Source organism: Sinocyclocheilus grahami, unplaced genomic scaffold (assembly GCF_001515645.1).
Source record: "Sinocyclocheilus grahami isolate Dianchi unplaced genomic scaffold, SAMN03320097.WGS_v1.1 scaffold230.1, whole genome shotgun sequence".
In the NCBI taxonomy this organism is placed as follows: Eukaryota; Metazoa; Chordata; class Actinopteri; order Cypriniformes; family Cyprinidae; genus Sinocyclocheilus; species Sinocyclocheilus grahami.
Window position 1 is genome coordinate 454,728 of NW_015505409.1, and position 27,442 is coordinate 482,169.

The 27,442-nt window shown below is 39.0% G+C and overlaps 4 protein-coding genes across 4 annotated transcripts in view; 2 read left to right on the top strand and 2 right to left on the bottom strand.

Annotated features, from left to right (window-relative positions):
- Nucleotides 1-12,061, bottom strand: part of LOC107597241 (bromodomain and WD repeat-containing protein 3) — a gene marked incomplete at its 3' end in the record, with an annotated part of 30,020 nt that extends 17,959 nt beyond the window's left edge. Inside the window, exons 1-18 of the mRNA XM_016288216.1 lie at nt 11,885-12,061; nt 11,771-11,800; nt 11,574-11,633; nt 10,533-10,683; nt 10,284-10,382; nt 6,943-7,103; nt 6,537-6,758; nt 5,796-5,896; nt 5,619-5,689; nt 5,364-5,464; nt 3,659-3,699; nt 3,433-3,537; nt 3,101-3,254; nt 2,830-2,964; nt 2,079-2,207; nt 1,763-1,988; nt 743-877; nt 326-509 (exon numbers count right to left, since the gene is read on the bottom strand). Coding sequence (XP_016143702.1) covers nt 326-509; nt 743-877; nt 1,763-1,988; nt 2,079-2,207; nt 2,830-2,964; nt 3,101-3,254; nt 3,433-3,537; nt 3,659-3,699; nt 5,364-5,464; nt 5,619-5,689; nt 5,796-5,896; nt 6,537-6,758; nt 6,943-7,103; nt 10,284-10,382; nt 10,533-10,683; nt 11,574-11,633; nt 11,771-11,800 — 2,105 coding nt within the window. The remainder of the gene's footprint in view (nt 1-325; nt 510-742; nt 878-1,762; nt 1,989-2,078; nt 2,208-2,829; nt 2,965-3,100; nt 3,255-3,432; nt 3,538-3,658; nt 3,700-5,363; nt 5,465-5,618; nt 5,690-5,795; nt 5,897-6,536; nt 6,759-6,942; nt 7,104-10,283; nt 10,383-10,532; nt 10,684-11,573; nt 11,634-11,770; nt 11,801-11,884) is intronic.
- A 1,228-nt stretch (nt 12,062-13,289) lies between these two features.
- LOC107597243 (non-histone chromosomal protein HMG-14A-like) lies at nt 13,290-16,760 on the bottom strand. Its single transcript, XM_016288218.1, has 6 exons — nt 16,568-16,760; nt 15,701-15,724; nt 15,383-15,412; nt 14,933-14,980; nt 14,695-14,802; nt 13,290-14,168 (listed from the first exon to the last, which is right to left on the bottom strand). Exons 1-6 carry the CDS (start codon nt 16,580-16,582, stop codon nt 14,112-14,114), a joined length of 282 nt encoding a protein of 93 aa, XP_016143704.1. The 5' UTR covers nt 16,583-16,760; the 3' UTR covers nt 13,290-14,111.
- A 67-nt stretch (nt 16,761-16,827) lies between these two features.
- LOC107597242 (uncharacterized protein CXorf21 homolog) lies at nt 16,828-21,962 on the top strand. The gene is made up of 5 exons (XM_016288217.1): nt 16,828-16,850; nt 17,539-17,575; nt 18,222-18,414; nt 19,683-20,325; nt 21,332-21,962. Exons 3-5 carry the CDS (start codon nt 18,255-18,257, stop codon nt 21,429-21,431), a joined length of 903 nt encoding a protein of 300 aa, XP_016143703.1. The 5' UTR covers nt 16,828-16,850; nt 17,539-17,575; nt 18,222-18,254; the 3' UTR covers nt 21,432-21,962.
- A 1,564-nt stretch (nt 21,963-23,526) lies between these two features.
- Nucleotides 23,527-27,442, top strand: part of LOC107597246 (connector enhancer of kinase suppressor of ras 2-like) — a 44,651-nt gene continuing 40,735 nt past the window's right edge. Inside the window, exon 1 of the mRNA XM_016288220.1 lies at nt 23,527-23,816. Coding sequence (XP_016143706.1) covers nt 23,753-23,816 — 64 coding nt within the window. The 5' untranslated portion in view covers nt 23,527-23,752. The remainder of the gene's footprint in view (nt 23,817-27,442) is intronic.

Here is a 27,442-nt window from a genome sequence, read left to right on the forward strand (position 1 = left end):
TGAGTGAATGAATAAATAAATACATACAGACATACATATACATACACACACACACACACACACACACACACACACAAAATGGAAAGAAAAATTATTTTTTCAGTAAATCGTGGAGAACTGGAGAAGTATTGTATATGGAGAATATTGCTGTGGACAATGGGGGGCCTTGGTGTCAGAAAGGTTGAGAACCACTGCTTTAGACCACGGTGAGCTATTTTGTCACTAAAGGCATTAAAGAATACATTTCTGTTTTTTGGTAGCAATGTTGCTCTACCAGTTGTTACTTCTGTATGATTTGAAAGATGTAAACTTGTCATACTTGTACCTGAATATGCCAGACTGGACTTCATTAACCACCACACGGCGGCTCCATGCCAGCAGGTCTCTCTCAGTGGCGATCTGACTGCGGGGGGCATTATTGTGCATCTGCCGTACACCCTCAACTTGTCCGCTACGTCGCAGCCCAACGTTTGGGGGTGACAGAGGACCACCTGCCACCTCAGCACCTACTGATCAACAGCTTTAAATGTCACAACCTCTAAACCATCAGCTTTTATATAAGTGACCTTCAAGCCAACTAATGTCTTAAATGCAAAATAATTTTAATGTAATAAAGAGAAAAAATATATTATACCATCTGCATTTTGCCCCTTCAATGTGTAATAATTGTACCATAAGAAAACAGCACATCATTGAAATTTCTATAAAACATTTTAAAAGGATAACTGTGGGTTGTTCTCACCTGTAGGATTTCCTGAGTGGAGTCGCTCATCTTGCTGGTGCTGGAGCTGCCTAATCAGGTCATCCAATGGGCTTTCTTCCGGAGACTCCTCTGCAGTCTGCTGGCCAATCACCTGCTCAACCACTTCACCATCACCTAAAAAAAAAAACATTAAATGACTTTCTAAAACTAATTTAAAATAAAGCCTAAACTAGTTCTCTAATAAAAGGACGACTACATATGACATGACTATTTCTTTCACACTTTTCATTTAATATGTTTAACAGCCATGCAATGTGTGCAGGACACTCCTGAGGTTGTCACATTCATAGTATTCAACAGGAAGTAAATTTATGCCCAAGAGATTGTCCTGTTGAGCAGTCAGACAAATGACAAGCAGTCTAGTTCTAGTGCTGTTGCTAGTCAAAAAGAAAAGTACCAGAAGGACAGATGCGCGTATTTTGGGTTGAAGACTACATGTCATAATTTTTATTTAAAAATAAAATTTAATTTTTTCCCCCAAATTTATCAAAAACATTTTTAATGAAGTAAAAATGCGTTTTCACTCTACCATTGACATTGGTGAAACATTTCTAGTGCTGTTGCTAGTCAAAAATAAAAGTACCAGAAGGACAGATACGCGTATTTTGGGTTGAAGACTACATGTCATAATTTTTATTTAAAAATAAAATTTAATTTTTTCCCCCAAATTTATCAAAAACATTTTTAATGAAGTAAAAATGCGTTTTCACTCTACCATTGACATTGGTGACAAGAATGACATTTCATTGGTATAGACAACTGAAATTGTGTTACACAGTAGCTACAGACTGAACAAGGCAGAATATTTTCAAAATTTCTACTACAGAAATTATTTATTAATTTGACTATAATTAGTTGTGTAAAACTATATGATCATTATAAATAAAACTACATAAAAATAATAATAATAACTATTACTACAGCAATAAGATGTATGTTAATCATACAGTAAAGCTTTGAGTCATTTGTTATTCACCATTTAAACTTAACTAAATTTACCATTAGCCATGTAGCCGAGCTGTGGCACAAGATGCTCCTCTTTGCAGTTTTCTCTGCCTGGCACCAGGCGCTGGTAACGAGGTGGGTGGGGGTTCCCATCTACGTCCACCAGAAAAGGTGGAGGCATAAGATGAGGTGCCTGCTGCGTCTGCTCATCTAGAACAAAGTTATTGGAGTCCCGGATCAGCGGCCGGAAATCCGTATGGAAGAACATTTGGTCTTGAATCTGAAAGCAGAGTGAAGCGTTGGAATGCGAGTGGTTTCAATCAACTGCACAAAAAGCTCAGAATTCCACATATCTGGGACACAAACGTACCTTTTCATAAGGCTGACTGCACCCAAATCCGAAGATGAGCAGATGACCATGAGAGTCTGTGCAGGCAAAGTGCTGCCCATCCACAGAAAATTTACAGTCAAACACAGCACCATGACCCTGGCCTTCAATCTAACAAAGAAATATAGAGAGAGAAAATAATAACATTTCTGTGATGAGCAGCATTTCTATCAACATCTAGACACTACCGTTTAATAATTTGGGGTTGGTAAAATTATTTACTGTTTTTGAATGAGGTCTTTTATGCTCACCAAGGCTGCATTTATTTGATCAAAAAATATAACAATATTGTTAAATATCATTATAGTTTAAAATAACCATTTTCTATTTTAATATAAATTAAAATGCTATTTATTCCTGTGATGACTGATGAATTTTCATCAGCCATTACTCAAGTCTTCAGTGTCAAATTATTCTTTCTTATTACAGTTGAAAACAGTCGTGCTGCTTGATATTTCTATGAAAACTGATAAAAAAAATTTTTTAGGATTCTTTGATTAAAAGAATGTTTAAAAACAGCATTAATTTGAAATATAAGTCTTTTTTGGAACATTATCAACATCTTTTGGCACTTTTGATCTAATTAATACATCCTAAGTTCCTGAAGTCTTACTTTCTTCTCTACTTGTTACCCCAAACTTTTGAAGAGTAGTTTCTTATCTTTTATGAAAACTACTTTTAAAATTGGTGAACTTTTTAGAATTGAAACAGAAGATTTGTTACGTCATCTCACCATATTGAAGAAGTTTCTGATCTTGAGGCCTTTACTGAGGTCCCAGATGTAGATGTTACCATCATGACCAGCTGATAACAAGATTCGGGAGTCAAAGGGGTGTGCTTCCAAAACAAACACCTCATCATCATGACCCTATGAACAGAGGAACATTTACATAAATGATCCATACATAATGGGCAATAAATCACAGGAAGCGCCTGTTTAGAATTACAAAAACAGGAACCCAAAGGAACAGACTGAATTCTGCCTCACATGCATGCACACATACCGACAGCACATGTAGTAATTGGCCATTTGCTGAGTTCCAGACTTTGAGGAGGCAGTTTGAAACAGCTGTGATGATGGAGCGATCGTAACGATCCCACGCGACCATGGTCACCACCAACTTGGTCGATTTGTCATCGCCTGATATCACAGCACTCCTGTGAACACAATACATATGTCCACACAGATGTAAAAAATACACATAACGGAAGAACCAAATAGATTTATTTTTCAAATGAACAACATTTAATGTTAATGTAATTAGATTTGGTCCCAACTGTGCTTCAGAAACCCTGCCTGTTCCCACAGTTAACAGATATATGTACACATACTGACCCTGGTAATCTGGTGCTCATGTCTAGCACGGTACTCTTCCATTCGTGCTGTTGGTAATGCCAAATCCGAGCTGTACCATCCCGACTACCACTCACAAACCTGAGACTGGATAGAGAGGCAGTCAAAACACAAACAGAGTTAAAAACACCCAGAGTAAAGACAAAAGGTACATCCCAATGAACAAACACAAAAGGAAGCACATAGTGAACGCTGATAATAAACTCACCTGTCTGTGTTATTGCAAAACTGAATAGCTACAACTTTATCCTGTAAAACAAAAACATTGTTGTACTTCTAAGTCAGCACAATATACAGTTATGACATTCAAACTTTAATTTTTAACATGTTCCTCATTTTCCAGTCTACAATCAGGGTATATACAGGAATCATGGAGTTAAATTTAATACCTTTTAATACCTTTTTAAGACTCTTTCCATACATTTTAAGACCTCATCGCCACTCCAAGTTTTAACCGGTTACATCGGTGACACTTTAACTTACATTTACTATATATTGATTGTAAAATAGCACAACTAAACAGACTTACTTTGTGATAACTCCTTATCAATACAACATAATTCAGACGGGGGGAACGAAGCACAAGAGAATTAATTGAGTGACTAACCAATGCAACCCAAGAAACAAGAATTAGACCAATAAACAAAACAACTGACAACATTTATTGAGGAGGGAAAATTAAGCTCTCTGAGCTAACGGGGCAATGAGTTCACACAGTATATTCAAAAGACGTATTTGTAACATCAACTCTTATAACTGTCTGCAAACCATAGCTCTTTTGTGGAACACTACTCATGACAAACACCTGACTGATCAGACAGTTTACCTGTGATTACGGAGTGCTTGATTTGATGCAGACTTGACAGCGTGTAAGTACTGCACCTGATCGTGTCTGAATGATCATGGAAGGTAAAATAATGATCACAACTATTACATCATTTTAATTGTGCATCCCAAGCCCACGCCAGTAAAAAAAAACTGCCCAAACTAGCACAATTACCATGTTCCAAATATAAAAATGTCATTTCCATCCCTAAAATACACATTTTACAGTCACTGTTATGCACATTTATCATAAACACAGCTCAAATGCCTCCTACTAGTGTGGCCCAAAACATTTAGCACAGTTTTATTACAGGTAGAATGCAAAATGTTTCAGTACAAGCATTTCAACCAAATGTAATTTACGCAATATTTCAAACCTTTAACCCACTGGGGAAAATCAACACATGTCAACAGTTTAAAAGCAGCCCAATTTCGTGAAAAAAAAAACAACAACAACCCTGCATCCAACACCAGCTGCAGAAGTCAGATTTGACTAATCACGGGTCAAAAGTAAGGAGAGATAACTGACAAGATGTTGGAAGATTTGCTCCTCAACAGATCCTGAGCTCATTGACAAATATCTTTTATCGTAAGATGTGCTCCCTTTACACAGTGCGCGCGCGATCGCGAAATCGAAAGTGAACTGCGACTGCGAGCGCTCATTCAAAGAGGATTTAAATACCCCACATATTGATAGCGGCACCCTGATGCGCGAAAATTATATACAATATTAGACTGTTTGCGGGAGCGGACACAAAAATCGTGGGAGCGGATGGGAGCGTGCGATAATGGTCAGAAATTCAGCGAGAGCGGGATCTATCACGCAGCAGCGCAGTCAGTCAGTGAGCGCAGTAAGAAATAAAGATTCCAGAAATAAACTACACAGAACCCCACTATTCGGACAAATATACATAATGACAAGATTATACAAAATTTGGCATTTAAGACGTTTTAATACTTAAGACCCCGCGGACACCTTGACAATACAAGTTCTGCTTTTTCCGGCCATTATTCTCTTTTGCGATACTCCATCTCTCTTGCCTTCTTGTCTGCCTACTGGATTTCTTCTCTACGTCTCTCACTCTTACCGTGTGGGAGTCCAGGTCAGAAAACTTCACAGGCGTCTCTGTGCCGAGGTAGTAAACTCTGATCATGTGGTCTGTCCCTCCGGTTGCCAGAAACAATCCCCCTGGAATCAAAAAACACGATATCTACCTTTATAATATACTAACTTTTTATTTATTGTCTGATCATGAGACAATAATGATACTATAATAAATAAACATGAGAAAAGTGTATGACAATTGATCAGAGAGTTAGAGTGTGAGTGTGGGTAAACACACCAGAGCTGAAGGAACTGCAGGATATCTGAACTCCGGGACGAGAACGTTCCATAAACTTCACAGGCCGATCACTGCAAACACAAACACATGACTTGTTGCAAATTTGCTCTATGTAAAAACATTGAATTAATGACATGAGCAGAATTGGGTCATTGAAAATGGACAAATGACACTTACTCAAACTTCATACTGAGTGAGTTCCACTGCCAGAAACACACCATCCCATCAGCTCCAGTGGTGGCCAGATGCCTAGAGGAACCTAATGCTGATGGAGAAAACTGCAGAGATAGAAAGAAAAATCCATTCAAACACAAACAAAATCATCTGAATTAATAGTGCCTGTTGAATTTTTGGATTAAAAAAGAGTTGATTTCTATATAAAAAGTGATTTCATAAAATTTTTATTTTTTTAAAACAGGTTTGCTGTGTTGTGTGTTTGTACGGTTTGTAAGTTTTTGTGATTACATGTCAACATTAAAAAAAAAGTATTATTATTAATAGTAGATTTACAGTGAATTACATCAGAAAAAATTAGAATTTTATTTTACATTTACAATATTATTGTAAAAGTACAATATTAATATTTATGGTCATTTTAATTTCTTCATTTTCAAACATTAAACCATTTAGCATTTGTTTTAACCGGGGGAAAATGCAAGAGCCCAAAAAAATTTATCTTTTGTTGACAACAGCCAGTTTGTAAGCTTCTTATTAGAAGTTTGGGTATATGGTTGGCACATGTTGGCTCCCAAATGCAAGTGACCCAAGTTCAGAGCAGATGCAGAGTTAAAGCTTGTGTGGAGCAGCATTTACCGTGAACCACTGAAATCACCAGATCATGAGCTGCTTGCGTGTAAAAGAACATAATACCATGCTTCACTCACACAGTGACTTTATAAAGAAAACTTGTTCACACACCTGTATGGAGGTGATAGAGGCTGTGTGCCCCTGCAACACTGCCACAGGTGCACAGGTACGCAGGCACCACACGCGGATGACCTTGTCACAGCTGGCGGAAGCAAGGAGCGTGTTCTCGAAATTCACTGTCATGTCTGAAATCTCTGCCGCGTGTCCACGCAGAGTGGTTAGGAGACGGCCATCATCCGTCACCCAGATCTTCACTAGACAATCATCAGAACCCTGACAGAGACATGTGAATAAACCTTGATTACAAGTGCACATAAAACATATCACAAAACTACAAGACACAAAACAGTTTCCTGGGTTATGTTATTTTTCAATTATTTTTTAACATTAACAATATTACGCAACACACTTTGACAAAATCAGGCCCAGATCCAATATTCTGATCAGATGCATTTACCGTAAAAATGCGCCACCCAGTGCGGTCAAACGCCACACAGTACACTGATGAGAGATGGCCCAGAATCCTTCGATGCATCTTCATGTGCTGATAGGTACAGGAGGGGACGGCGTGGCCAAATCGAGCCACTCCTGTTTTTTGGCGAGCACCCATGATTGACACTGAGCAGTGAGATTTAGAACGATTACAATCAACTCCCACCACAAAATATAAGAAATGATAGTTGGGCTACACTAAAGGACATTACTGGGCCACTAAATTAAAATATGCTAACATCCAGCATTAAGCTACAGTCAAACTAGACAAACAGACACTATATTGTAATATGACTTTACAATCTGCGGCACTTAAAAAAAAAAAATCAAAATATAATACTTGTAAAATTAAAAAATGTGCAATCTTCTCCAGTTTACCGTAACGCTGCAGTTCTGCAAATTTGAAGTTTGCATTTGTTTAATTGAGTAACACAGTGACGTATCAAACTTCTGTTGGTCACATGTCTTCATGATACAAATTCACAGGGCAAAGTTCACCAAACCTGAAGTTTGAAAAACAGTAAAATTTGCATGATCGCATTTGCATGCGTATAAATGGAAGTCAATAGAAGGGAAAATGTAGGGTGACTGGCCTTTAAAGTCGCAATGAAATAAAATAGTGAAAGATGATTTTGTTTGTATTCTGACAGACATCCGAGTGTGAAGGAATATCGAATAAGGGAAAATAAATTGTGGGAATTGCACTTAGGGCTGTGTATCACCAGCAAAGTCAAGATACGATATGTATCACGATACAGAGGCCACGATATGATACGCATCACGATACAGGACTGCACGGAATTTCACCTCTAGTAAAACAGCTGTTTATTAAACACTTACTATAGTGCCATTTCTAACTATTGGCAGAGCAGGTAGTTGACCTCTGCATTATGAAGGGCCTCCATAACTGTACCACAGTACAATATAGGTAATGGCATATGTTTCATGTTTACATTGGGCACTCCCCACCAGGTACAATATTCTGATTGTTTGCAACTGGTTTTTAAGCCCATATATAATAATGTACTCATTCTAATAAATGTATATTGTAATGTACTCATACTAATATATGAAAAAACACTGCTGGTAGGTTATCATTGCACAAATTAACACACTTTCTACATTTAAAAAAATTAAAAATTAGAAGAGTTCTAAACTAATGTGCTAACTAATGCGGTTGAGTTCCTCTGTGGCTAGATTACTGGTTTTTAAGCCCATATATAATAATGTACTCGTTCTAATAAATGTCTATTGTAATGTAGGGCCAGCTGTATCGATACTCGTATCGTCAAATCTCTGTGACGATACATCGTCGTATCGATGTATCAAACACAGCACTAATTGCACTCCAAATGAATGTGAGCTTGCAGTTGATTGTGGAAGGTTTAAGCAGACTTAAATGATTGGACAATTTTTGCATACATCGCCAGAGAGAGTCTGGTGATTTCATCATAAGATCAAATTATTATATTTTAATTGAATATTATTAAAAATAGGGTGAATTCTTATCATGCCGACTTTAATCAGCAATCATGAAGCACCATTTTCATTTGGAAAGCGGGGACTCCCTCTATGTTCACAAACCCACCAGTGACTCCTGAAACTTAACCCAAAAACAGCAGTGCATTTTGGAGAACAGGACTCACCTATATTTGGTGGTTTGGCACAGTTGAGAGGTGGTTCTGGGGGCCGTCCCCTGTGCAAGGCGACTACTGCAGAACCACTCCATACTGTAAGAGAAGAACCTGAGAGAGAACAACTGTGTCAAATATTTATCTGTGTTAGAGGGAGAAAATGAATGTGAGGGAAAGTGTTTGTGTGATCATGTGCGCTAGCTCTCATCTTTGTTGCTTCTCATTGTTTGCTGCTGTATATAGTGATTGTGTGCATCTCACTTTTTGCTGTCCGTAGTAATGACTGTCGCCCACTGCCCAGTAAACTGTGGACTCCAGGAACACTGGGAGGAATGTGTTTATCTATCAATGGGCCAATCTGCTCACACACATGCAACAGGTAATCCGCAGGTATGTGCTGATTTAACAAGACCTAAAACATACATGGAGGTATTTGATAAATAAACCATAAGAGGCACAGCAAAGCTGAATTGCATCAAATTTGATCCAAAGCAACTTACAAATATGGACAATAGAAGCAATCAAAACCAACAAAAGAACAATATGTAAGTGCTGTGACAAGTCTCAGTTAGCCTAACGCAGTACACATAGCAAGGTTTTTTTTAATTATAATAAATAAAAAGAAAACAAGTAGATAGAATAGAATAAGAATAGGGAACGCTACTGATAGGGAGTCAAAAGAATAGATAATGCCAGTGTTAAGAGGGTCATTTCTTATAATAAATAAAAAGAAAACAAATAGAATAGAAAAGGAACAGGGAACGCTAGTGTATATAGGAAAAACTGGTGCAACAACATGTTACATAATAGTATTAGTCTTCAAACTAGCGTGAATTTTGCCAAAACAATCCCTATTTATTAATGCGCATTCCTGAAAGACCACCGTTCCCTCCACAGATAAGCGTCCACCTCGTATCAGCCAATCAGAAGTCTTCTCCACCCATCTTCCTAGTGTCTTAAGTAGCAACTGATGTTTGATTGGCTGCCACCTTTAAGTGACGCAGCAACCCACCAATGACCCTCTCGCTGCTGGTAGGTTATCATTGCACAAATTAACACACTTTCTACATTTAAAAAAATTAAAAATTAGAAGAGTTCTAAACTAATGTGCTAACTAATGCGGTTGAGTTCCTCTGTGGCTAGATTAAACCTTGTTGTAACCTATATATTATGCTCTATTCATAATTTTTTTAGAAACCTCGCACTTTTCTACTTTATTTTAAACGGTGTTCTTGTATTCAAATTAAGCGCAGTCCACTGCTGCACACGTGCCACAATATCGATACAGGGCCAGCTGTATCGATACTCATATCGTCAAATCTCTGTGACGATACATCGTCGTATCGATGTATCAAACACAGCACTAATTGCACTCCAAATGAATGTGAGCTTGCAGTTGATTGTGGAAGGTTTAAGCAGACTTAAATGATTGGACAATTTTTGCATACATCGCCAGAGAGAGTCTGATGATTTCATCATAAGATCAAATTATTATATTTTAATTGAATATTATTAAAAATAGGGTGAATTCTTATCATGCCGACTTTAATCAGCAATCATGAAGCACCATTTTCATTTGGAAAGCGGGGACTCCCTCTATGTTCACAAACCCACCAGTGACTCCTGAAACTTAACCCAAAAACAGCAGTGCATTTTGGAGAACAGGACTCACCTATATTTGGTGGTTTGGCACAGTTGAGAGGTGGTTCTGGGGGCCGTCCCCTGTGCAAGGCGACTACTGCAGAACCACTCCATACTGTAAGAGAAGAACCTGAGAGAGAACAACTGTGTCAAATATTTATCTGTGTTAGAGGGAGAAAATGAATGTGAGGGAAAGTGTTTGTGTGATCATGTGCGCTAGCTCTCATCTTTGTTGCTTCTCATTGTTTGCTGCTGTATATAGTGATTGTGTGCATCTCACTTTTTGCTGTCCGTAGTAATGACTGTCGCCCACTGCCCAGTAAACTGTGGACTCCAGGAACACTGGGAGGAATGTGTTTATCTATCAATGGGCCAATCTGCTCACACACATGCAACAGGTAATCCGCAGGTATGTGCTGATTTAACAAGACCTAAAACATACATGGAGGTATTTGATAAATAAACCATAAGAGGCACAGCAAAGCTGAATTGCATCAAATTTGATCCAAAGCAACTTACAAATATGGACAATAGAAGCAATCAAAACCAACAAAAGAACAATATGTAAGTGCTGTGACAAGTCTCAGTTAGCCTAACGCAGTACACATAGCAAGGTTTTTTTTTAATTATAATAAATAAAAAGAAAACAAGTAGATAGAATAGAATAAGAATAGGGAACGCTACTGATAGGGAGTCAAAAGAATAGATAATGCCAGTGTTAAGAGGGTCATTTCTTATAATAAATAAAAAGAAAACAAATAGAATAGAAAAGGAACAGGGAACGCTAGTGTATATAGGAAAAACTGGTGCAACAACATGTTACATAATAGTATTAGTCTTCAAACTAGCGTGAATTTTGCCAAAACAATCCCTATTTATTAATGCGCATTCCTGAAAGACCACCGTTCCCTCCACAGATAAGCGTCCACCTCGTATCAGCCAATCAGAAGTCTTCTCCACCCATCTTCCTAGTGTCTTAAGTAGCAACTGATGTTTGATTGGCTGCCACCTTTAAGTGACGCAGCAACCCACCAATGACCCTCTCGCTCGGTTTGCACTGCCGTAACGCCTCTGGCCGGCACGCACAAAGCCTTTCATTTCAAAACAAATATTTTTATTTCGATTCCCGAAATTAAAACGTTCCCACACCAAAACCAATCCTCATGTATATTATAGACGATATTCCTACCGCCAGCACAGCTCCCTCAATTCAGCGCTTTTTCAGTTTTACACGCTGTAATATAAGTGAGCCAAGCACCTGTGAGAGTTTGGTTCTGAACTTCACATGCGTGTGTGTGCGATAGAGTTGATTTAATCTCACCCAGTCTTCAAAGCTTCGCTTAAACTGCTTTCCATCCCAGCTCCAGCGCTTCGGGATGATCTACACACACACAGCGGGGGGAAAACACCACACGCAGGATTTAGACACGCAGTCGCGTTGGCATGAGGAGGATATGCTGATGTTGCGATATTAGAGAGAAAAACGGGTTTGAGTGGGAGAAGAGGGATGAAACTCACCTCGTATTCGTGCAGCTCCTGCAGCAGCATCTGCAGAAACACACAAGGGTTACACACACCGTAACACACACTCGCTGCTACACACCGACACTCACACGCCACTATCGGCCTCACCTGAGCGGATTTCTGACATGGTCCAGACTGCAGGAATCTGGCGATCAGGTAATACAGTTCTGCAGAGAGAGAAACACAACAACACCAGTCGTTAGCTTTAGCTTAGCCTAGCTTAGCCTCGAAGGCTAATGCTAAAACAGTGCTTAAAGTCTTCCTAACGATAAAGACGCGGAAGAAACGAGTGCTGCCCACCGGCTTCAATCTGCGAGCATGGTTCCGCCGCCATGGCCCGGTCCAGGCGGTGGGTGGAGGTTCGTGGGGAGGTCTCCGCTTGCTAAGAGCGGCCTGCGCTGTATTTGCTCTCAGCGTCTCGGCCTGCAGCCGCCGCTCGTGCTGCTTTGTTTGAGCGCCCCCGCGCGGCGGCAGTGCGCCGGTGCACCGCAGTACCGTGCGCTTCCGCCAGCGGCGCACTGAGAGCGCACAGGTGAGATCACCATTTCCACAGGCGGACATTTTGCATGGCGTACAGTTGGGTGATTTATTGAACCCAACAGCAGAGCTGTTGTATTGCAATAAAAAATGACTTGTTTCATGTTCAACATCGTCTCATCGATCACAGGTCGCGTGTGTGGGTGAAACATAAAATCTTCACAATGAAATGTTCCATACTACAATTACTGTGCCATATACATATGTGTTATGTAAGGTATGGTTTCATAAATATTACGTAATACAATTATATAAGATGCATATATCGAATAAATGTTAAAATACAACCATCATACCTTTTAGTTCTTTAACAAAATGTTGGATGCATACAGAAATAATTTATTCTGGGTTGGTGAATATCATGTTGTTTTTCAATATTTTTTTTTATTGATTGGGATCATGATGTCATGTGCATTAAACCTCTGATTTAATACAAAAAAGTTATTAAAATTTAAACACTCAAAATGTCTTTTTCCTGATATGATGTTTTCTGCGCGGCTATGAAAAGCAGGGCTAAACTGAATATTTATAGGCTGTCAGTCTGTTGCCCAAATACAACCATCATACCTTTTAGTTCTTTAACAAAATGTTGGATGCATACAGAAATAATTTATTCTGGGTTGGTGAATATCATGTTGTTTTTCAAAAAAAATTTTTATTGATTGGGATCATGATGTCATGTGCATTAAACCTGTGATTTAATACAAAAAAGTTATTAAAATTTAAACACTCAAAATGTCTTTTTCCTGATATGATGTTTTCTGCGCTTATTAGTCTCAGGATCATTTGTTAAGATATAAATGCAGTGTGAACCAATGGTGAAGTCTGCTATGAGTTATATATTGCACCAACCACTTATTAACAGATAACTGATTATAGAACAGCATATGCATAGAAACAAGTATATAATATCTTAATAATAACAACTTACAAGTGTATAATATACAGTCAGTGTAAAAGACCACAGCAGACATTATGAGGAAAATTCCAATGATGGATTTTTATTGAGTGAGACCGAGAGCATTATTAGGGGACACCAAGTACTTTTTCACAGATGAAATTTCAGTGTTAAAAAAATTCCAAAAAACGCTTTAAATTCGTTTTCTTTGAATCCCGTCATTTCAAAAAAGTCCTCTATAACAACAGAAGGGTTTTTTCCGGCCTCCTAACGAAGCCCAGTTATGTTTCAACAAATTGCAAAGGTGGTATGATTCTTAAAAAGCCAGGAGTCACCATCTAATGCTGAACCTGGAATGTAAGCAGTTTGTCTTTAGTTGTTTTCTCGCTTTTCTTCTACATTTGTTGAACTCGTTCCTCTTTCTTAAAGACAATCAATTACGTTTAAAAGAAAAATAAAACAAACCCCATACAGAAACATCACAGACTCCAGAGCAACATCACGAGCACTAACGGACATACAGACTGAGAGCCTCCTCCCACCTCCCACTCCAAAACCAAGCTACAGACCATCCGCTTGAAAAAAAAGAAAGAAGAGATAAAAACAGAAAATCAACAAAACGAAAGAAAGACGCCGCCTTTTTCCACACCTCTCGTGTTGTAGACACCTGATACAGCTGCGGCCGAACACAAGACTCGTTTAGTCAGCTTTGTTTTTTGTGCTAAAAACCTGAACCAGTATTTACAAATTCGCTGATAAAAATATTCCTCTGGTGGTGATGGGCAGAGAGGAGGTTGCTGAGAGAGCTGGAGAGGGAGAGAGAGTATTGGGAAAGAGAGAGGAAGATAAAGGAAAGAGGGGAAAGGGAAAGGATGGACGGATGGATGGACAGGCGTGGTGCTACTCTGTCTTCGGGTCCTCCTCGGCCTCTGCCGCCTCATCTGGAGTTTTCTCAACCTGCGTAATAAAAAGGACAAACCAATAAGAATCAAGCAGGGGCCAGTTGCATAAAAGGTTTAGACTAGTCTTAAAAGTTAGTCATCTCATTTTGTTCTTTAAGACTGGTCAACATTTATAAAATTCGGTTACATTAAAACCTAGATTAGTCTAAGCTGAATCCAAAATATAAGACCGATTACCCCTTGGTTAAACTAGTTCTTAAGACTAGTCTTAATATAGAGGCTAAGTTTTTGCAACTGGCCCCAGGACTGCCTCTGCACCAATCAGAATCTTTCTTTACAAATAGTGGAGGTCAGGTTTAGAAAATTCTCCTTTTTTTTTTTTTTAGAAAACTGTCTCTTCACCGACAGTTTAGGCTGTCGGTGTCTTTCTGTCGGTGTCAATTATTTTAACTGTGTTACTAAGTACTTTGGCAATCTCATTAGAAAATATTCAATAAAACATTACGAGCATCATGGCCTGGCATGTCTATGTATGATAGACACTGATTTGAGGTAGACTGTTATTGTATATACATATATACCTCATTGGTCTTAGTCTCCCCATTTTCTGATTGGTTCTCCTCCTTGGACTCCTCAGCCTTTGCCTTTGCCTTCTTGTCTTCCTTTTTATCGTTCACTTCCTTCTCTTTCTGCCAGAGAGGAAACGACAGAGCAAAAGAATGAATATAGAGCAATACGTATGAGATTACACACCAAAGCATGGAGATGAGTGATACATGAGCATCATTACAAAAGTGTGTTTATGAAAAGTGGACATACCTTGGGAGTTTTTTTCGGTTTGGGTTCAGGTTTCGGAGTTGTTGGTTTCTGAAGGGATTCATTCACAAACGTACTTTTTGATATATAAAAGGATATCTAAACAATACACGTTCAAATAAATAGTTGAAATAATGCACAGAATGGCCTATGTTGTTCTGCTCTATCCTGAAGTCAGCACATCTTCTTAAATGACTGGCAAAACTTATGCTGGAAAAAAAAAATGACTTGCGCAGATATTATGTTTTCTGACCTTGTTGCTCTGAGATCAGCGGTAGGTTGAAATCCAACAAGTGTTGGTTGTAGGATTTAAATAGTCAATTAACACAAGAAGTGCTAAAAACTATTTCCAAGCTATATTTAAAGTTCCTCAAGTCTTTTGAGATCAGAAAAGTTTTAAAAACAAAATAATGATATAATGGTAAAAATCTCTTTAATAACAAAATAACTTACCGCTGATAGTCTAGCAGACCTTCTCTGAGGCTACAAGAGGAAGAAAAAAAAATTATTTAAATACAAGTACAAGAAAACAGTTATATATTGCAAATCCTATTTATTAAAAATATATGAAACATGTCACTTCTAGTTTGTGTACTTAACGAGTTTATACTTTAAACTTGGCACAGTGTACTACAAATATCATCATAAAAGTTCCTTGTAAATAAATACATGTAAATGTATATATAAAGTAATGCATATGTACTGGTTTGGATTACTTGAATATGCAAGCCATAATTGCTTTAGATATTTTTTATAATTTTCCTTTCTCACCTCCTCGACTTCTCCATCAGTTCCCTGCAAATCATATATATAAATATCACAAGTTAGAACATGAGCAATGATTTTATTAACATAAAGGGCGGGAAAAACAAAAAGGAAACTTGTAGAAACATTGGGATGTGCTGTTCTGCACGTTTGTAATGTGAGCTACATGCTGGCTTGCCAAAACAACGCTTCAATGAGCTTTAGCTGAAGATTCGTGAATACGTGTAGTTGTCAGCGGACAGCAGCGCAAAATGGTGCGCCGATTTTTTTTATTTATTATTTTTCACTGAGGCATTACATGACAGGGGCTCCACACATTTGAATAAGGAGGAGGGGCGCGATGATCCCGCCTCAGCGCTGCCACCTGGCGGCAAGCAGGCGTCATGACACTCCTCTTCCACGGCGAACAAAGAAAATGCATTCAAATTGTTTAAAAACGCGACCGTCTTTTCGCAAAATTGCCACCATTCAGAAAATTAGAGCTATCCAGCTATTTTTTAATCACCATTCGACGGCGACTGAGCCACGATTGCGCTTATAATCGTCGGTTTTCGCGTCGCGCTGTGCTGGAGATGGAGAGAGAGAGAGAGAGGGCAGCATGGCTGCGGTTCCACGGGCATGAGATCAAGCCGAGCTTCAGCACAGCGCTGCTCCACTAAAACCCTTCTGCTTAACGCTCCACCGTCGACAAAAACACCGCGATCCGGCGGGAAAAATCGCAAAATTGACAACGATTTTTTACCTGCCCACTAATTCCAAAGAAGTCGCCTGGATTTTTATTAAAAAAACATTGTCTCGAGGGCTTCCTAATTTCACGACTGATTAGTAAGGGCAAAAGTGTAGCCGTACGCCGCGCTCGGCTTTTCTACATACCTTTCTCTTGGGCATGTTGAGTTTGGGATATTTTTCTTCTTTTATGCAAAACTAACACGTTATCTTTAGTGATTCGGAGTTCACAGTTCAGGAGACTGTCGTCCGCTATGCACTAATTCTGTAGTAAACACAGAGCTACATTAGAGCCAGTGGTTGAATGGGAGGGTGGGGGCGGGGCCACGCTGTGACTGACGTTCCGCTTGTCCAATCAGCGGGCGTCTGGGTCCGCCACCGACGAGGCAGATTATTACCTCCGCTGTGCTTTTACGCGCGAAATCCTGAGGTAAATCCAACGGCGCATCTTCCTGTAAAAAGTTCCCCTTCCAACACGTTAAAAACCTATAGTTTGATGTGCCTTCTGCACCAAATAAAGCTCTACCATGCAGTACTGATGTGAGGAGGAATAGCTTACCGTTTAAGCCCAGTAATAAAGTCAGCCCTCCTTCATAACTATGTGTGTTTGCGCTGTATGGCCACAGCGTCTCTGCCTCAGTGAAGTTCACTAATTGCTGACTGTATTTTTTGATGAAGGTGAGCAGATGTATCTGCTTGCTTTGGTTATGAGCTCTATCTATGAAAACATGCTTAAGTGCAAATACAATGAAACATAAATTGCAGTTAGTATGTGGCAATCTGTAATAGAGAAAGGAAGCCACAAGACTTTTCTCACTTCTGCTTTATTCAAGCAGAGGCCTAATCTGTGTAAGTGTTTGGGTGCGGGTGTGTGTGTGTGTGTGTGTGTGTGTGTGCAAGAGATATTTAACTGCTTACTTCCTCTGTTGCTACACAGAGCAGAGACACCAGACCAGAGAAAACATCTCAGCCATCGATCGATAGATAGATAGATAGATAGATAGATAGATAGATAGATAGATAGATAGATAGATAGATAGATAAACTATCCAAAAGTGACACTATAGATTGGACATTGCTGGCTATTACTGTCACTCTTGAAATTTCTGTTTCTGCAGCCATAGGCCTACAAGGAATCCCACTCTAAAACATTTGGTAAGCTTCTTTTATTATATAGCCTATATAAATAGACAGTTGTGACTATAGAATCATATGCTGGTGTTTTGTTCACTAGTTGTCTAAAGGATTTGAACAGTATTTTTGGGGTAGCCTAGGCCTATTTGATTGATCTGATTACAGTGATAAAATTGTAATAACCTTCTAAATTCTTAAAGTCTTTAAGGGAAATTTTAGCCAAAAACTAATTCTGTCATAATTTTCTCACCCTTCACTTATTCCAAACCTTTATGATCTTTGTTCTGTTAAACACAAAAGAAAATATGTTGAAGAATGCTGGTAAACAAGCAGCTGGTAAACAAATTTTGAACAACTTGAGGGTGAGTAAATGATAATAGAATTGTAATTTTTGGATGATAGCTTTAAATTTTGTCATTTAGTTTGTAGATTCTGCTAATCCTGCTAATCTAAATCATTTATAGAGGAAGGAAGTGCAGTCAGTACGTTCAGTGTGTGTGTGTGTGTGTGTGTGTGTGAAGTTTCCATAACTCATTCAGTTCTGGTAAATTCCTCATTTCAGTTTGATTTCATTTATGCTTGATGTTCTGTTTGATTATGCTCTGTTTTTGTAGTAAGTATTAAAATGTTGATTCATTTGAAGCTAGAGCTGTGCTTTTCTGTGTAGGTGGCTATCATCAAAGACTATAGAAATACTATCATGCTCGGAGAAGCTTTCCTTCATGTTCTGAACTGCACAGAAGACATCACAAATCATGATGGACGTGCTCACACACACTTACCCACCCCCACGACCCGTCCTGACCCCTGCACAATGAATGCCGCTGCCAGATCTCCTCTGACACCACGAACTGTGAGAGGTGAGAGACCATTCTGGGTTATTAGGATGAAGTTGTCTAAAAATAAACTCATGATCATCTGACTGATGGCACTGGGAGATGTTTGTTTTATGCCAGGTAAAGCAATCTAGCTATTTTATTTGAACAATGGAGGAAAATTAATTATAGAATACGAATGTGGCCCAGGTCCTGGGGACAGTCAGTATATGTAAAAATACATTTTAGGAGGGAAGTGTGATGCTGCTGAGCATTTTAGCCCACAGATTGAAAAGCCACATAAATTGAGTAGAGTATACAGAACAGTTATAAATGCAGAATGTACAAAATTAACATTTTAAAGGGGTCATATGATGCGATTTAAATTTTTCCTTTCTCTTGTCATTACAAACCTGTATGATTTTCAGAGTACAAAAGAAGACTTTTTGAAGAATTTGTCAACTGAATATCCATACAATGTAAATAAATGGGTCCAAGACAACTTTCTTTTTATAGACAAAAAACACTGAGCCCTTCAAAACATTATCTTCTGTGTTACATAGCAGAAAGAAATATGTATGCAGGTTTTTAAATGACATGAGGGTGAGTAAATGAACACAAAACGTTTATTTTGGGGTGAACTATGCATTTAAAGTCACCATGAAACAATCAAGATGAACAAATCTTATTTTTCATGAAATATCACAGATATATCCATGCACATCACTGTTTTTTTAAAGATTCATGTGCCCCTACGTTTAATAAAAAACATTAACTTCCCCTCTCAACAACAATAACCTTCAACAACCAGTCAATCACATGAGACTGCATCAACTCACAAGACAACGATCCAATCAATTCCACATTGACAAAATTCCACCCTCTTTTTTCTTGTTTGACTCGTTACTCAGGTACACTTTGCAATAGAGAAGAAAAGATGATCAGAATTTAATTTGCATGTCGACTTTAAGTGATAATAATGTGCATATAACAGTGTATAACAAAATAAGCATATTTGCTAATATTCCAATTCAGCTTACAGCTATGACAATGCAAAAGAAGCTGTTTGAAGAAGTAGAAAGAAATCCAACCTAAATAAGAACATTTTGTCAAACTTTTCCAAGTGCTTCCTCATTTAGCTGGGTGTCTAAGTGAATTGCACAAAAGCGGCATTTGTATGGAGACATTCAAGCAGTCACTCAGTGAATTAAGACTCTTTGCTTCAGACTCTGGGCTTTCCCTCAAGTTTCCTCACAGTTTTTGTTAAGATGAAGGTGTTATAGCAGTGCCTGACATGTTTCTCTTCCTGTCAGCTGGCAGGCCCGAATGCCTGGAAAAGCAAGGGCAGTACCGAGCCTCTGCACCCAGCAACGCTATGCCCATTCTCAGCTGTAGCGGGGAGGATCACTTGGGCATGATGCTGTATTGCTCCTGGTGCTGTCCCAGCTTCTGCAAGAACTATCCAGACCTCCGGCTTGCTGGTGACCGGCTGGAGCACTGCAGTCCTCATAACCCAGACCTGCTCAACCCAACAGACGCCGGGCCACTGCTACAATCGCAGGACCTGAGTTCTCTGGAACCCTCTCTGGAAGCAGGTCAACAGGCAGAGGCTTTGACCCAGCAGGACGAGGAGTATCTTGTCATGGAAAGCGTTCAGGGTCCTGGCTGGGAGAGAAGGCTCACCAACTCCATGTTGAACGGCTATCTAGAAATCCAAATGCTGGAGGTGTTTTGTCAGCACATGCAAAACATGGCGTGCTGTGGATCATCATTGCTGAGCACTGACGTCATGCCGGCACTGGTGCCCACCAGCCTGACTGTAGCCAAAAGAAAAACAGCCAGTCAGGGAGAAGAGCTGGATTCTTCATCCAATAATGTTGTGCATTATTTAAGCGCTTGTTCAGCTCCAGCCACCTCCCACTTCAGCTCACCTGTGCTGCGAATCTCAGAAGCTGAGTAAGCCACCTCATGAACACACACACAGATCCTGCCCTCATAAAATGTCCAATGTTGGGCTCCTGTCTTTTGACCAACATACAAATATTTTAAGTTATCTGTGTTGTTAAAGGAATGTTCTGCATGCAATACCGACAGCACTTGTGGCATGTTGATAACTAGTGATTTAAAAAAAATATATTCCAATGAAGTACACAAGGCAAGGCAATGAACATTAACATACATCATGTTTCAAAAGTATATAGACATATGATTTATATAATTTGTGTTAACATGAGACATAGGGACTTTGTCCATGTAAAGTTATACACTTAGGATTAAAAGTTTTAAAATTTTTTATAAAAGAATAATTTTTTATACTCACCATGAAGGCTGCATTTATTTGATCGAAAATAAAATAAAACCACAATATTGTTAAATATAATTACATTATGTTTTTTTTTATTTTGTTATAAATTTATAAAACAAATGAATATATTCATTATTAAAAATCATTATTTTGTGATGGCAAAGCTGAATTTTCAGCAGTCTTTTCAGTGGTCTTCAGTGTCACGATCCTTCAGAAATCATTCTAAAATGCAGCTTTCCCGCTCGGGAAATATTTCTTATCATCAATTCTGAAAACAGTTGTGATGCTTTTTGTGGAAATTGTAATACATTTTTTTCCAGGATTCTTTGATGAATAGACAGTTCAAAAGAACAGAATTTATTTTAAATAGAATTCTTTTATTACATTATAAATGTCTTTACTGTCACTTTTTGATCAATTGAATTCTTCCTTGCTTAACCCCCCATTGTAAATAGTAAGTTGTATTGTACTGCACTTTTTTTTTTGCTTCATTTACAAATTTTGTTGACAGTTTAATTAATATTTTTCTAAATTCATCCTTTCCAAACCTCAGAGAATGACAAATTGTGTTGACAAAACAATTGCAAGCAACTCAGAAACATCTAAATATTTCTCCTCCTCTTTTTTTCTCTTTACTCATCCACCATCCTCCCCTAGCCTCTGCTCTTCCATTGTAGCCTCCATCGACATTAATAGCACAAGGTACTTTGGAAGAAGAGGAACCAAAGTCACACTGTCATGTGTATACCATGTATAGATAGACGTTTATAAATGTTACCACTTCCTCCTAAACAGCCAATCAACTGTTGTTTTTCTCCCTCAGTCCTGCTGCTGACTGCTACACTTTCTCTTTCCTAAAAAAGTGTTTGAAATGAAATTGAAACTTTATTAACTTATGTCCTTAGTTATGTTGCCATAATTCAGTTATATCCATTCTTTTCATTAGATGTTTGTGGTAATGTTTCTATAATGTGAAACTCTTCAATAATTGTTATTAAATACTGACACCTGCTGTTCATACTGTGGAATGACACCCAGACGGAGCGCAAATGCTGATATGTTGCTGGCGCCCTCTACTGGGAGCTTCGGGAACAGCGGCCAATGTCCCGATGAAAGATTATGTCATACTGTCCATGACATTGTCCTTCACCCAGAGCTGTGAAAATTCAATTTTTATGTATTACATCGATGTTTATAGCTACAATACGCGCACTGCATTCAATATGGTGTATTAAGCATTGCATTTTAATGTAGTAATGGATGGAAGAAATAAAACCTAAATGCCTTTACTGCCATGAATGTGCTGACATACTGATCTGACGTCACATTTAGGGAGGCACCGACATAACAGTTAATGGGCCATGAGTGTGTGTGTGTATGTGTGTGTGTGTGTGTGTGCTGATATCCTGGCAACGCACACAGAAGCCAAACTCACAGCATCATCAACAGGATTAACTGTTAACTGTGATCTGTAAATGTGTTTGCATGTGTGTGTGTTAATCTGTTCTGTGCCAACATGGCTACTTCACACTCTTGTAGCTGCTCTGTGGGCATCTAAACGGGCTCTTTAGCCTGGCACCATGTGGCAAACCATAATACCAGATGGACCGCTCTCTCTCTCCAGTAGTCCTGGAAACTGCCCAGGCTAGAATAACATTCAGTCTATTTCCTTGCCATATTTGGATGTCCTGTGGTACGGGACAGGAATGTAAATGCATATGGGTCAATGATGTGATGGCCATTTCTGCTACATTTTTTACAAATAAATTAAATACATTTAAAATAAATGCTATTTATAGACAAATAACTCAACACCTTCTTTTGAGATGTTTATGGCACATTTTTAATTTTATGAATTAAAATGAATTCAGACGTCAGTCAAATTTTGAAGTGAATTAAAAGGATGCAAATTGCAATTCCTAAAATGAAAAAATAAATAATAAAGAAAACTAAATTTTGAAATAAACAAGGCATCATGCTTTTGCAATTCTATCTATCTATCTATCACCTTAAAACTTATTTAAACAATGCATAATTCAAATCATGCATTTGCATAGTGCTTTTCACAATGCATAATTGAATTTAATGTAGCCTACAAAGTATTTTAGTACTTTTCATTTGGTTACATCTGTCATTAAATCAATATGTTGGAGAAAAGTATATAAACCCAATATGAGCACAAAGATTGTACATTTTTAGATCGTGGCACATGTGTTTCAAAGTATATTTTAAAGGATTTCTTCTTTCTGTAATCTCGGACGTCCTTATCTGTTACTGCTCCATAACCAGAGCCCCAGAACCCCCGTTCTGATTTCTCTTTCTGTGCCTTTCCGATCATTTGATGAGCAGCTCAGACTTGTGTTCTCCGTCTGTTTTATCGGGTGACCCGGTTTCCCTGGTTCGGTCGGTTGCGGTTACCTCACTGTGCTGCGCAGCTGTGGGTCCAGCAGGCGCACACTCCGACTTTTGCTATTCGAGTGATATTGGGCTGCGGTGACGTAAGCGAACGAGCGCGCAGAAATTTTCCAGACGCGGACAGGGGAGCTCGCGTAGACCCAAAACGGTCCAACCCAGAAAGAGAGAGACGCATACAAGCACGCATACCAAGTAGTCGTTTGCAAGGCACTCGGCTGCTTGTCGCGCTCAGTATCGGACCCAGTGGAGCTGTTCAGCGTTTATCGGTAGTGTCATCGAACAGTCCCCACGCTCACGGAACCGCTGACCCATGTGATACTGCAGCGTTGCGAGCGCGGACGGGAGGGGGGCGAGAGACACATTTCCCCCCTGCATCTCCACTCGGTAGACTGGAGAAGCAGGTGCACATTTTGGAGAAAGAGAGAGAGAGAGAGAGAGAGAGAGAGAGAGCGCGCGCTGGAGGGGGGGCGGGGTAGAGACGCGAGCGTGGATCTCTCACCGTCGCAGTCCTCCGCGAGGATGTATCCAACAGCGAGGCTCTATCAATGCAACGGAATCACATGTGCCCCTGTGATCTAACGGCGGTTCCGTTCTGTTTCTCTGGGTTCAGATGGTCCGCGCGTTCCATACGCAGTTCAACCGTGAAATCAACGCACACCAGCCATGGCGCTGGTCATGGAGCCCATCAGCAAATGGTACCCAAAGCAGGTGCTGGACTGGATGAAAGGTAAAAAATGTCCCCCCGCAGTGTCTCTGCATGACCTATAGCCGGTGGGATAGGAATGGGTGAGCGGGAAGAGTGCCTTGCAGTGATGTATTGATCGCGCTTGTGTGCCATTTTGCGCCTCTGCTCGGCGCACCATGGTGTGTGTGATCCGCACAGCACTACACGCGTCGCGCAAGAGGGGTGTGCGTGTGGTCTGGGTATGCGTGTTTTGTTTTGCAAAAAGATGAGCCAAAACGGTTATAATGGCACAAAGGACGACATGGCGTTTTCATACAGTGCCTACACACACACACACACACGCACACACGTGCGCACGCAGATAGTGACAGTGAGAAAGAAACAGAGAGGCTGCTTCCAGCCTCAGTGAATAAATCTCCCCCTCGCGCAATGATAACTAGCACCATGGACAGAACCAGGCCGTCGCGCGCTGTGCTGCGCTGCGGATGCGCGTAATCTAGGGACTAGAAGAGGGATGACGGTATCTGTGGAAGCCAGCTGAGCATTGACAGTGCCCCCATTGCGAACATTTATTCCTTTAAAATAACTTGTATCTGTGTTTATGGTTGACTATACATGGGGTTTAATATTAGTATCTTTTTCAGATTTACTAGCAAGTGTTTCGATTCCTGTGCTTGACTACAATCTATTCACTTTTCACAGTACATATAGTGCCTATTGCTTTGAAGCTATAACAACTATTCCATTGTTACTGAGAACAGACTGTAGATTTCTTACTTGAATTTTATATTAATGCTACCTATCTCTGTTTTAGTAACTAAAAAATGGTGTAGAAACAATTTTCACTCAGAAATTGCTAGCAAACTTCACAATTACAAAGAAACAGTATGTAACACATTGTGGTTACACTTTATTTTAAGGTGTCCTTGTTACACCGTAATTATATATTTAAGTACTGAGTAATATTAATTAGCTACACGTACTTACTATATTGTTAGGGTTAGGATTAGGGTTTGGCTTAAGGTTACTTGCAGGTAACTGTGCATCATTTATTGTTATTATAATTATAATAGCCTACATCATGTAACATGTATAACAAGGACACGGTGGCATTTTGAAGTAGACTAATTGAAATAGTAGCCTATTTTCTTGTGAAAAAAATACAGTATATGTACTAGTTGACCTACGTATTTCTTATGTACTAATACGAATCCTAATAGTTATTGTCTATTTCAGCTTAACCTGTGCTTATTTTCATGAGAGACTATAGCGTCTGTCCCAATGGTTAGTAACAATTCTAATTTCACTAGTTACTGTTTCTTTTTACTTGTCATATCATTTTAATCACTAGTCAGAATGGCTACTTTTAAAATTCAGTTAAAATATAAGTAGACATAATTAGAACAGAAAAATATGTACTACTGTATATTCAGTTAGTACTAGGAAAACTGGATTATATACATTTATTTCCCTGGTAACAATTCTTTTTCTTCTTGTCATATACTACCACATGTCAGAATGGTTACTTCATTCAATTACAATATTAGTATTAATAATGACTTTTTGAATGTCATACAAAAAATATGTACTACTGTCTGTTCAGGTAGTACTAAGAAAACTGGAATTGATACTGTTATATATTTGAGTATAAACAGTATTACCTAATTATTGAGAAAGTCACAATTATGCTTGAAGAGTTCATTTGCAAAAAAAAAATAAAAAATTTCTTCAGAAATCACGTTTTATTTTATTGCGCATTACAAGTAATATCATTGCTAAAAAAAATATTTTTCTTCTTGTCATATACTACCACATGTCAGAATGGTTACTTCATTCAATTACAATATTAGTATTAATAATGACTTTTTGAATGTCATACAAAAAATATGTACTACTGTCTGTTCAGGTAGTACTAAGAAAACTGGAATTGATACTGTTATATATTTTAGTATAAACAGTATTACCTAATTATTGAGAAAGTCACAATTATGCTTGAAGAGTTCATTTGCAAAAAAAAAATAAAAAATTTCTTCAGAAATCACGTTTTATTTTATTGCGCATTACAAGTAATATCATTGCTAAAAAAAATTTTGTTTATCGGATTTTGCAAATTAACTCTTCACTTATTATTAATAATGAAAAATGATATGCTATAGGAACATAAAAATGTATACTATTTAGTTTGAAGGCAAATAGGTTAAAACAGCTTTACAAAACCCTCTGCCCCATACACACTCTCCAGAAGAAAGCAAGAGAGAGTGTCCGTATGCTGCTTCCAGACAGGAATGCACACTGTGCAGGATTTGTCATGCACTCATAGCTCAGGGATGTGGACTTGGCCTTTCCTGTTTAGGAAACACTGATGACATTTTAAAAGCAACACAGTCTTAACAATTGGTATCTGATTGGAAATCCTTTTCCATCAATGACATGTTCTTCTTTAGATGACATGTAAAGACACACTGATGGATGATACACAGATGCTATAAGTAGAGCATAATGGAGCAGCTGTGGTGGAGAGACAGAGGGCCAAAATACCAGCGAGATCAGACGTAATCTGAAGTGAAGTTTAAGGGCATTAGTGCATATGACATTCAGCTGCTCATAATCTCTACCCAATGAGCATTTCAAACGTCAAATAGCCTTTGCCACCAATCTAATAATGAACAAGTGTACACAGGAGAATCAATAATGCTTGTGATCTTTATTTCCAAAACAGCCTTACTGTAATGAATTTTTTTTGTAGATGCATGTAGCCCGTTATATGGCTCTCAGGCCATAGATGGGTCATTTTCTCTTTCTTTGCTATTATTGGTATTACTGGCATGTAAGTTCATGTAATCAATGAATCAGTGTTTCCTTTAGAATCAATGTTTATATTCAGCGAAGAATTCGCAGGATTCAATAAATCCCGTCTTAAAGGTGGGGTAAGCGATTCCTGGTAGCCAATGTTGACATTTGAAATCATCAAAACAAACACGCCTCGCCCCTATTTTGATAGCTCCGCCCCACATATACGTACGCAACCCAGGCAACGATTAGTTCTGTGAAACAAAGCAAAACCAATGTTACACTGTGTCTTCACTGGACGCAAGTGGCGCGGCGCGACAAAATACTATAGAACTCATTATAATCAGTGATGCTGTCTACACCATAGAATATAATAATAATAATAATAAATTACATTTATATAGTGCTTTTCTAGGCTCTCAAAGCGCTTTACATTGTCAGGGGGTATCTTCTCATTCACCACTAGTGTGCAGCATCCACCTGGATGATGCAACGGCAGCCATAGTGCGCCAGAACGCCCACCACACACCAGCTTACTGGTGGAGAGGAGACAGAGTGATGAAGCCAATCAGTAGATATGGGGATGGTTAGGAGGCCATGATGGTCAGAAGCCAATGGGCAAATTTGGTCAGGATGCCGAGGTCACACCTCTACTCTTTTCGAAAGACATCCTGGGATTTTTAATGACCACAGAGAGTCAGGACCTTGGTTTAACATCTCATCCGAAGGACGTGCTTGTTGACAGTATAATGACCCCGTCACTACACTGGGGCGTTAGGACCCACACAGACCACAGGGTGAGCACCCCCTGCTGGCCTCACTAACACCTCTTCCAGCAGCAACCTAGTTTTCCCAGGAGGTCTCCCATCCAGGTACTG

Bases quoted from the DNA above. Each gene is read 5' to 3' on its own strand.
- LOC107597243 (XM_016288218.1), bottom strand. The intron at 15,413-15,700 runs GTGAGAAAGGAA...TTCCTCTTGTAG, and splicing joins CTGATGGAGAAGTCGAGGAG to CCTCAGAGAAGGTCTGCTAG. The intron at 14,803-14,932 runs GTATGTCCACTT...CCTCTCTGGCAG, and splicing joins AACCGAAAAAAACTCCCAAG to AAAGAGAAGGAAGTGAACGA.
- LOC107597242 (XM_016288217.1), top strand. From the start codon at position 18,255: ATGCTCGGAGAAGCTTTCCTTCATGTTCTGAACTGCACAGAAGACATC. The intron at 18,415-19,682 runs GTGAGAGACCAT...TCTTCCTGTCAG, and splicing joins GACACCACGAACTGTGAGAG to CTGGCAGGCCCGAATGCCTG. The intron at 20,326-21,331 runs GTAAGCCACCTC...ATCCTCCCCTAG, and splicing joins CTGCGAATCTCAGAAGCTGA to CCTCTGCTCTTCCATTGTAG.